The sequence below is a fragment of the Triticum aestivum genome, chromosome 3D, assembly GCF_018294505.1.
Source record: "Triticum aestivum cultivar Chinese Spring chromosome 3D, IWGSC CS RefSeq v2.1, whole genome shotgun sequence".
Taxonomy (NCBI): Eukaryota; Viridiplantae; Streptophyta; class Magnoliopsida; order Poales; family Poaceae; genus Triticum; species Triticum aestivum.
In genome coordinates this window covers 26666612-26677695 of record NC_057802.1, presented here as the reverse complement: position 1 = coordinate 26677695, position 11084 = coordinate 26666612, and the positions used below count along the sequence as shown (strand labels likewise).

General features: G+C 44.5%; 2 protein-coding genes and 1 pseudogene across 2 annotated transcripts; 1 reads left to right on the top strand and 2 right to left on the bottom strand.

Moving 5' to 3' along the window:
- Nucleotides 1-157: 157 nt before the first annotated feature.
- LOC123073897 (uncharacterized) lies at nt 158-867 on the top strand. The gene is made up of 2 exons (XM_044496896.1): nt 158-268; nt 379-867. Exons 1-2 carry the CDS (start codon nt 208-210, stop codon nt 702-704), a joined length of 387 nt encoding a protein of 128 aa, XP_044352831.1. The 5' UTR covers nt 158-207; the 3' UTR covers nt 705-867.
- Nucleotides 868-3476: 2609 nt separating this feature from the next.
- Nucleotides 3477-5829, bottom strand: LOC123077058 (indole-2-monooxygenase). The gene is made up of 3 exons (XM_044499261.1): nt 5255-5829; nt 4408-4836; nt 3477-4326 (listed from the first exon to the last, which is right to left on the bottom strand). The coding sequence occupies exons 1-3, from the start codon at nt 5747-5749 to the stop codon at nt 3703-3705; spliced, it is 1548 nt and encodes a 515-aa protein (XP_044355196.1). The 5' UTR covers nt 5750-5829; the 3' UTR covers nt 3477-3702.
- A 2719-nt stretch (nt 5830-8548) lies between these two features.
- On the bottom strand, nt 8549-10594 carry LOC123077056 (indole-2-monooxygenase-like; annotated as a pseudogene).
- Between the last annotated feature and the right edge of the window lie 490 nt (nt 10595-11084).

The following is an 11084-nucleotide window of genomic DNA, read 5'->3' as shown; positions in this document are numbered from 1 at the left end:
ATGGCATATACCCCAATTTAATTGTGGAATCGTAATAAAAATCAAAAGAGTTATAGATATAGAGGTAAATAGGGAGGGCGTAATCAACGCACCGCACCAAAAAACTGCTCCATCTAGGCCTACAAATAGCCGGCAGAGAAAGATGCAGAATAGCTAGCATTACAACAAACACAACACACACGTACAGCAAAAGTAGGAGAGAAAAAAATGGAGGCCAAGATGATGAGGATCTTCGCAATGCTGATGCTCTTCAGCCTCTGCAGCAGAGGTACTATTCAATTCTTTGATCCACTCTCCGAATCCAAATCGGACGAATCTAATTGTCTCATGTCGATTTTGATCGATTTCTTCTTCTTTTTGTTGCTGGTGCTGGTAAAGGCAATGCGGAGTTTCGGGAGTGCACCCTGTCGGACCTCCACGTGACCCAGACCGCCACGGGGAAGAACGCCGGAGGGAACCCAGAGTACGCCGTGGAGGTGGAGAACAGGTGCATCTGCACACAGACGGACGTCAAGCTGCTTGCCCCCGGGTTCAAATCCTCCGAGACCGTGGACCCCAACGTCTTCAGGCCGGACGCCGACGGCAAGCTCGGCACCCTCAACAACGGCTCCCCGGTGTACTACGGCGACAAGATCAAGTTCAACTACGCGTCGGCCACCAAGTTCAGCCTCGCGCCCTTCTCCTCCAGCGTCGCATGCTCGTGATTGGGAGGATTACTTGGAATCGGTTGGGCCCGATCAATAAGTTTGTGTTGGTTGATCGATCATATATACGTTTATAAATTAACCCGCACATGCATGAAACGTTGCTTTGAGAATTGATGGGTTTGTTGAAATTCGAGGCTGGATGTATCTTGCTACCATTGGAAAATTTAAAAAAAAAACCGTTCATGTCCTCTGACCCAAAAAGTTTAGATCTGGAAACTTGCTGGAAAATTGTAATTAGTGTCTGTTTGTCATGCTGCGGATCAAAATTAAATTAAAAACATGTGCTGAATTAGTGTCTTGGTCGACTATATATGTGCTGAATTATTTTCAGAGATGTTCACAAGTTTAGTGATATGTTCTCCTTGGCATGGTTTTTTAATTACGTAAACAAAACAATTTCGGGTCTCACCACAAGATCCGAACTTTCGAAAAAGAAATTAGTTTGAATTTGGCTCAAAATTTCATTGGAATTAACCTAATTTAAAGTCATTAGTTTGAATTTGGCTCAAAATTTCAGGATTACAAATATTTCGATCCCCAACAAAATTTTAAAAAATTTAATGAAATTTTGTTGATATTTTTAATCCTGCTGCTTGGTATTATTGGTAGGATTTAGAGTTTATATTTATTGGGTATGTATAGTACTCATCTAGATGTGACATAATTATGTCACATATAAGCTGAATTTTTTCTTTGTTTGTTATTTTTCTTTTTTTTTCATCGCTTCATTTGGGCTGGCCATGAACCCACGCCCGCACGAGATTTGCTTACTCACATGAGTGTGTACGTGTATGAGAAAAAGTACGATTTGCTTACTCACACGAGTGTGTACGTGCGTTGTGTGCACTAGATTGTGTTCTTAAAAAAAAATAAGAGTATGCTGGTTCAAGAAAGCTAGTATCTTTTATGTAACTCTGTTATGAACGGTTTTTCTTTCCACCATCCGTTTTTATTTAAAATGTGACTAACTTCAGATATATATATACAAAAATGTACATCGTGTATGAAAAAAGTAGACATCAAAAGATGAAATAAAAAATGTTAATCATTATATTTGAAAAAATGTTAAACATGCATAACAAATTCATAAAATCGAAGGCATTAAATAGTTCAAAAATTTTCCGATAAAAATGTTCATGAAATTAAAAGTCTTTTTCAAAAATTGACCAAATTTATAAAAGACAATGAACATTTTTCAAACCTTGTAACTTTTTGAAAAAGAAAATGAAAAAATAATCAAATAGCGCAGTTGCATGTTAATGGTAGACTTTCAATTGGGACAAAAAAGTGTCGACCCAGTTGTGAGTCAATGGTGGATTTATAACAAAAAGGTCAAACCTAGTTTCGAGTCGATGGTGGACTTGCAATTGTGTCAAAAAAAATCAAACCAGTTGTGAGTGAAGGACGAACTTACAACTTGACTAAAAAATAATCAATAGTCTAGTTGCATATCAATGATGGGCTTGCAACTAAGATTAAAAAAAGGTCGGGCCCAGTTACGGGTCGATAGTGGACTTGCAATTGTGTCAAAAGACATTAGGCCAGTTGTGACTCAAGAATGGACTTGCAACTTGGCTAAAAAATAATCATGGGTCCAGTTGCATGTCAATGATGGACTTGCAACTGGAAAAAAATGGTCGGGCTTAGTTGCTAGTCGATGATTGAGTTGCAACTGTTACAAAAAAAGATCAAGGTCCAAGTTGTGTGTCAATGGTTGACTTGTGACTAGAACAAAAACTAACAGACCTAGTCGCGAGTTGATGGATGACTTGTAACCGGGATGAAAAAGGTCAACTCTACTTGCGAGTCAATGGTGAACTTGCAATTGCGGCAAAAAAAAGTCGGGCCCAGTTGTGTGTCGATAGTTGACTTGCAACTAGGATAAAAAAAGTGTATGGCTCAGTTACGAGTCGATGGTTGACTTGTAATTGTGACAAAAAAAACCAAGGTCCTAGTTACATGTTGACGGTGGACTTGCAACTAGGATAAAAAAGGTCAGACCCAGTTGCGAGTCAATGGTTGATTTGCAAACCGGGAAAAAAGCCAACTCTAGTTGCGAGTCATTGGTGTAGTTGGACTTGCAACTAGGAAAAGAATGGATTGGGCCACAGTTGTGTGCCGATGGCGGGCTTGCGACTGGGACAAGAAAAAAGGTGAAGCCCCCAAATGCATGTCTAGGGTGGAGTTGCAATTGGAGGAAAAATGATCGACCACCTAGTTGCGTATTGAGGGGGGACTTGCAACTGGGACAAAAAATTGACCGGGCCCAATTGCATATCGAGGGTAAAGTTGCAACTGGCACAAAATTGGCCAGGCCCAGTTGCGTACTGATGGTGGACTTGCAACAAAAAAACAACTAGAAAAAATAAATACAAAATAAAATAAAACAAAAAAAGATAATAAAATACAATTACAATATGTGTAGTTGCATGTCAAGCAATGAAAAAAGAAAAGCAACATTTAGTTGTATCTCTATACCATCGATGATAGGAAAAAGTAAAAATGAATACCCAGTCCACGAGGAAGAAGAAAAAAAATTAAGAAGCTATGACCCAATACAACAAATGGACTAGTGGCCACGCATTGAACACCCCTCGCGCGCAGCGCAAAAAAGCGACACCACAACACGTGAGATACAGCAATAACTAAAAGAAAAAACAGGTTTGCACAAATCTTATAGCTTATAAATCCTATGATATACAACTTGGATGTGACATAGTTAAAAATCATCTCGATGCGATTTAGTAAATCCGATATTTATTTTACTCATAAAGAAGATTGACATTATGTATATTTATTTTGTTTCATATATACGTAACGATAAAAGTAGCTAGTAGTCAAACTTCTCCATTGACATCTGACAACAATATTTGTAGCTATAAGAAGGAAGAATTGGCCATTATTTATTTGTACCATTATTGCCGATAGCACCTTCTCTACAAAGAAAAGCATTGTGCGATATAACACACTATTTAGCTTAGTTTTATTTTCATGACTACATGCGTGATTTTGGAATCAACAATAGTTTCTCCTTCCGATGGACGGTTAGCCCAAACACCTCTGTCATATCAATGTCCTTTCTCTCAACCCCAAGCGGAAGTTGCCAGTCAAAATGGCACACAAGGTTTGCCAACATAAGCTCCACATTCGCGATCCCAAGGTTCATACCAGGGCACATCCTCCGTCCTGCTCCGAACGGCAAGAACTGGAAATCATTCCCCTTGAAGTTGACATGCATACTGCTGCCTTCATCTGTAAATCTTTCAGGAATGAACTCTTCCGCATACTCCCAGGAGCTCGGATCCCTACCAATGGCCCAAGCATTGATGACCACACGAGTCCCAGCAGGAACTATGTATCCATCGATGATGCAGTCAGCCATGGCAAGGTGCGGAGCAAGGAGAGGAGCAAGAGGATGTAGCCGGAGCGACTCTTTTATGACTGCTCTTAGGTACGTCATGTTGTTCATGTTGGTTTCACTGATAATTTCTTGTCCTTGGGGTACAATACCCCTCACCTCGTCTTGTAGCTTCACCATCAGGTGTGGCTTCCTCATGAGCTCAACCAAGGTGAATTCGAGGGTGTTAGCTGATGTGTCTATTGAACCAAAAAATACATCCTGCGTATATCAAGTAATTAGGACAATGAAAGATATGTACAAATCAACTTGTTTAGTTTGAAAGGTATTATTTGTACTCACGGTCAGGAGAGCTTTCATGTGCTCTCTTGTGAGATCATACTCCTGTTGGACAGACAACATAATATCCACAAAATCATCATCCTTGTGATCAGACGTTGAATTGCGCTTGCTCACACGATCGTCGATCACCTTGTCCAACAGATCGGCCCATCTGTTCCTCACTCTTTCGGCCTTGGCACAAACCGCCTTCTTCAGCACTCCTACCCTACCCACTGCCGGAAAGTACTCCTCCAAATTGAACCCGCCTAGCAGCCGTGAGGTATCCTTGATGAGTTCCCCAAACAACTTGCTTTGACCATCTTTCAGGAAGAACTTCCCCGACACAATGCGGCACGCCATGTCATTCGCGAATGTGTGGAGCAGCTCGCTCATGTCCACCACAGCATCAGCAGCTGCTGCCTGGTTGATCTTGGCCATCGCCATGCTGACCTATAATAGCATGGGTCGTAAAGTATGAGAAGCTAACATTTACATATGTAGTACTTTCTCGGTCCAGGTTAATATATAAGTTTCCCTGGTATTTTGGGTCAAAGGTGGACCCTATATAGATTCAACTACCGCTGGATCCGTATTCAAAAGTAGTTTCAGGTGGTATCATTTTTTATACATAAAGTCTATATTTTACTATTAGTTGATTTTATTTTAGAAGTTAAACACAAACTATGAGTGAAACTAATAAACCCAGACGGAGGGAGAAATAGTTAGCAGAGGACCACATGAAAGTCCTTTCCGTTATTTTGTTTCTGACGGAAGTGAGAGTCCAATTCAGTACGAGAAAAATGAGAGCAAGATCTTAAAAGAAAGGCTATCAGCACCTAGAAATTTAAATATAATTAAAAATCAGTACCTCCTCCACAGCGACGCCGCGGAAAGACTGCACCTTCTTAACGCTCAGCATGTGTGTGGTGACGAGCTTCCTTGCTTGCCGCCAGTACTCACCGTATGGCGCGAAGCCGATGTCAGCCGAGCCATACATGATGGTGTCGGAGACGACGGAGTGGGGCCGTGAAGCGAAGACGTGGTCGTGAGTGCGCAGCACCGCCTCTGCAGCGCGCGGCGAAGACACGACGAGGGTCGGCACGGCGCCCAGTCGGAGGAGCATCATGTCGGGGCCGTGCTTCCTTGCGAGGCTGCGGAGGGAGACGTGGGGGAGGGAACCGATGAGGTGGAGGTGCCCTATGATGGGCAGCGCCTGCGGCGAAGGCGGGAGGCGCTGCCTCCTTTTTGCGCCGAGCTTTCCGGTGAACCAGTACTGCACAGACACGACGAGGAACAAGAGGAAGAGAAACAACCATGCCGGTGGTAGGGTCTCTGGCAAGAGTTTCTGCAGGAGATCCGCCATGGCGAACCGACGTCCGGAGTGACAGGCTCTGTAAGTACTCACTCTGGACTGGAGCTCTCCCCGGAGAAATGACGAGCTCAGTTTGCTTATAAGCAGCCAGGCAAAGTAAAAAAGGACAAAAGCATGTGCAGTACTATTATGAATATGTTTGGAGCAATGAACTTGCAGCGAGATATTGGTGATGGTGACTGCTGTGCCCAAGTCATGTCTAGTCTTCCAGATGGATGATCTCTAGCTTCGTTCTCAACCAGCATACGTTTGCTCATAGTCGGATGTGCAATGTCCGTGGGTGTAGAATAACCATACTCTATCTAAAACCACGTCTTGAATTCAATATTCGGATGAACTTTTCAATGGTATAATTTTTAAATCACAAAAATATATATTATTGACCAAAGTAATACATCCTACGTTATGGGACGGAGGGAGTAGTTAGTACTAATATCTTTGGTGCAATGAACCTGCAGCGATATATTGGTGCTGGTGTGTCAAGACTCCGAGGCAAGTCTAGTCTTCCAGATGGATAAGCTCTAGCTTCGTACTCAATCAGTATACGTTTGTTAACGTACGCTGCCACTCACTCGTCTAGCCAGTCGTGGAATTCACTCACGCAGGAAAAGCAGGACAGCTTCGGTGAGCACGTAATATCTGTGGTGCACTGAACTTGGAGCAATATTGGCGCTGGCGCGTGATGTAGTAGTGTCCACGTTTAATCAGGCGGCCCCACGGCACTCCAAGTTTTGACCATCCACGGCACTCACCGTAGAAGGACCGTGCATGCATGTGAGGAAGACAAGTGGAACACGGTGTGTTTTGATAGGCTCGATTTTTGTCCGGGAGTGATTTTTCTACCGCACATGGATACACAGAGATACACCGTCCACACATATATTCATCGTCGGTTTTTTCTTTTTTTTTTGACACTTCAAACCTTCTTTGTTCATTTAATCAGAATGGTTGGTTGCATCCTTTACAAGCATAGGAATTACAGCCACCGGGCCGAATATAGCCAAGTATTAGGAGGAGATATTCTATCCAAGCTAGGTAGCTAACTCATGCGCTACATTTCCTATGACTGTGATTTTTCTACCGTACATGGATAACAGGGTACACCATCCACCCATATATACATCATCGGTTGTTGCTCTAAGATTTGTGTCATGTTTCTAATTTTTTTTTTTGTTAAAAATGATCTTGTTTTCAATCATTGCATAATGGGACAGATAGAGAGAACAAAAGGAGTCTAGAGAGGCGACTTCTGATGGCCATCCTAACGAGCGTACCTGGCTGCATGCATCGACTGATGCAGAGGCCGGGGGCTTCCCTCCTTTCAAAAAAAATCCTGATGAGCGTACCTCCTTCTGCTCATACGGCCGTCGGGGCTCATTGTAGCCTTCCTTCTCCCCCACCCCTCCACTATATCTTAGCCCGATGATGCCCTCATACTGTCAACGGTGTCCAAGATCTTGCGTGCAGACACAGAGAGGCAGTGGTGGTTGTTGGCTAAATTAGCAATTTTCTGACTGATTTAAGGACATTTCTTACCAATCCCTTAAAATAGAGGAGTAAACCTTAGTGGAGTACATTTACTCCACTAAGTTTCGGCCGGACCGAGCCGATCCCTTATATATAATGGAGTAAACTTAAATTTGGCTCATGCATTTCGTCAAACACTTGCTATGCACCTCCACAGCAAGTGGCAACCATGGTTACCACGCTGGCGGCGAGCAGCAGCAGAGGCACGCAACTGGGAGGAGCAGCAGCATGCACCGGCGGCTGCAAGCAGCAGCAGCACGCACCGGCGGCGGAGCAGCAGCGCACAGTAGCAGCACGCACAGACGGTGGAGCAGCAACAAGCAGCAGTAGTAGCAGCACGCAACAAGGAGGAGCAGCGGCGAGCAGCATGCATCAGGGAGGAGTAGCAACAGCAGGAGCACACACCAACGGCAACGAGCAGCAGCAGCAACAACATACACCGGCGGCGGCGGGCAGCAGTAGGAGCATTTAGCGACCGTACCAGTAGTAGTATGGGTAGGGGTCGCCAGCGAGGCCATGAGAGCTTCATGCGAGTCGCCAGCCGACACGAGGAGGTCTTTGCCTGAAGAGAAACTATACTGGGCCACCTCAAGACAGAGTAAATATATGGAGAAATTTAGAGACGGAATAAAAATTATACTCCCCTATGGCAGGTTGGGGATCGGCTAGGTGCCAGTTAGAGGAGTAAAATCACATTTTTACTTTTTTAACCGGTTATAAGGGATCGGTTGGAAATGCCCTAATTCATGTAACCGATTATACCCGCCAGTTGGCCAAGTCAAAGCCGTGATGGCGGCACCCACATCCGCGGCGGGCTCCTTCTAGGTTTCGTTGTTTCCCGAGCCGTGAATCAACTTTAAATCTGAAAATATGTGTCATGGTAGACGCGTGTACGATATATGTGCTGAATTTTTTTCCAGAGCTGTTTACAAGTTTAGAGATTCGTTGTCCCTGGTATTGATATGATTTATAGTTCTTGTGGCAGAACTTACAGATATGAGTTTTACGGTCTACTAAGCATGTGAGTTTTCAGTTCATATTGTCCCAATGGATGTTATATTGTATAAGATAACAATAAGAAATGTGAATCACAAAAGTAATAGACGACTAGCATGTTCACGTGCATTTGTGCTGGCAACCATGCTAGTTTACTTTAAAAGTACTTCGACATTACGTTTTTTCTCTTTTATTTCATATTTATGTAATGATAAAAGTAGTGGTCAAACATGTGCATTGACGATTTTCAACGTTCTAAACAACAATGTTTGTAGCTATACAAGGAAGAATTGGCCATTATTTATTGGCACCATTTTCCCTGGTATCACCTTCTTCCCAAGAAAACCGTTATACTGATAACACAAAGTATTTAGCTTAGCTCGATTTTACATGTGTGACTTTGGAATCAACAATAGTTTCTCCTTCCTACGAATGCTTATCCCAAACACCTCTGTCATATCGATATCTTTTCTCTCAACCCCAATCGGAAGTTCCCACTCAAAATGGTTCATGATGTTTGCCAACATAAGCTCAACATTGGCGATTCCGAGGTTTATACCAGGGCATATCCTTCGTCCTGCCCCGAATGGTAAGAACTGAAAATCGTTCCCCTTAAAGTTGGCATTCCTAGCATTGCCTTCATCTGTAAATCTTTCAGGTATGAACTCTTCAGCATCCTCCCAGGAGCTGGAATCCCTCCCAATGGCCCATGCATTGACGACGACACGCGTCCCTGCAGGAACCATGTATCCGTCGATGGTACAGTCAGCCATGCAAGGTGCGGAGCAAGGAGAGGTGCAATAGGATACAGCCTGAGAGACTCTTTTATTACTGCTCTCAGGTACACCATGTTGTTCAATTCAGTTTCGCTCACAATTTCTTGTCCCCGGGTACGATACTCCTCACTTCATCTTGTAGCTTTCCCATGAAGTGTGGCCTCCTCATGAGCTCAGCCAAGGTGAATTCGAGGACGTTAGCAGACGTGTCTGTTGCACCGAAAAATACATCCTGTGGATAACAATTAGTTACGGGATACCGAAAGACATACAAATCAAGGGAGGTATATAATTTGGAAGGTATTATCTGAACTTACTATGAGGAGAGCTTTCATGTGCTCTCTTGTGAGATTATACTCCTGCTGAACAGACAATAGAATATCTACGAAATCACCATCCTTGTGATCAGATGCTGATTTGCGCTTGCTCACACGATCATCGATCACCTTGTCCAGCAGATCGGCCCATCTGTTCCTCACTCTTTCGGCCTTGGTACAAACCACCCTCTTAAGCACTCCTACCCTACCCAATGCTGGGAAGTACTCCTCCAAGTTGAACCCGCCCAGAAGCCTGATGAGTTCCCGGAACAACTTGCTCCGCCCATCTTTCAGGAAGAACTTGCCTGACACGATACGGCATGCCATGTCATTCGAGAATGAGTTGAGCAGCTCGCTCATGTCAACTGTACTACCGGCTGTGGCTGCCTCGTTGATCTTGGCCATTGCCATGCTGACCTATGAGATGATAGCATGCATCTTAAATTATGAGAAGCTAACAGTCATATATGTAACTGTTAATTATCAGAGGGAAACATTGAAGTCATTTTTCCTTTTGCAAGAGACAATGAACACATGGAAGTCCTTTTTTTACGAGAGACATGGAAGTCATTGTTTTCCTTTGTTTCTTGTCTGATGTAGTAGTGTCGTCCAGGTAAGTGTGACAATAATGATTGCAACGTCATTGAAAGAAAAGTCTTTCGGAGCGGCTAAAATTGCAAGATCATTAGAAATCAGTACCTCCTTCATGGCGGCGCTGCGGAAAGACTGCACCTTCTAAACGCTCAGCATGTGTGTGGTGACGAGCTTCCTCGCCTGCCGCCAGTACTCGCCGTACGGCGCGAAGGCGATGTCAGACGAGCCGTACATGATGATGTCGGGGACGACGGAAGGGGGCCGTGACGCCAGGACGTGGTCCTTCGTGCGCAGGACCTCCTCGGCGGCGCCCTCCCACACGTCTCCCTTCGGAGCCTGGCCAGGAAGCGCCGGCGGCGAAGGCGGGAGGCGCTGCCCTGTAGATCCTGTCTTTCTGGTGAACCAGTGATGCAGAGACAAGAGGAGGGGGGGGGGGGGGGGGGGGGGGAGCAGGAACAGAAACCATGCCCGCGGTGGAGTCTCTAGCATGAGCTCCTACACGAGGTTTGCCATGCTGAGCGCAGTTGCTCTATCAGGTTTTGCATCACAAGCTCTGTTTCTTTACAAGCAGCCAGGCCGGGTAGAAGGCGAAAAAGCATATGCATACATCGACACATATCTCCGGTGCACTGAACTTGGAGCCTTGTGTCTCCAAATCAGGTCTAGTCTTCCAAATGGATGAGCTCTTCGTATTCAATTAGAATACGTGTGTTAACGTTGTCACTGGTTCAATCGTGCAGCAGGTTGTCCTTGTCCTCGTAGCTACCGATGAATAGGCCATAACAGCCTTCTCCTCCCACCGATCGTGGAATTCAATCACGCCGGAGAAGTAGACGTCCAACCTCCACGCCACGTACGTCTCTGGAGGTTTGGGCCATACACGGCACGGAAAGATCTCCACAATGCTAAATCACGTAATCATCATACTAGTAATATTTCAGCTTCGCGCCCTTCTCCTCCAGCGTCGCATGCTCGTGATTGGGTTGGGAGGATTCATTAGTTGGAATCTGTGTGGGCGACTCATACTAGTATATGCGTGCATGTGAGCAAGACAACTCAAACACGGTGTTTAATTTGATCAACTTGATAGGACCATTTTTGTCCCAAGTGATCTTT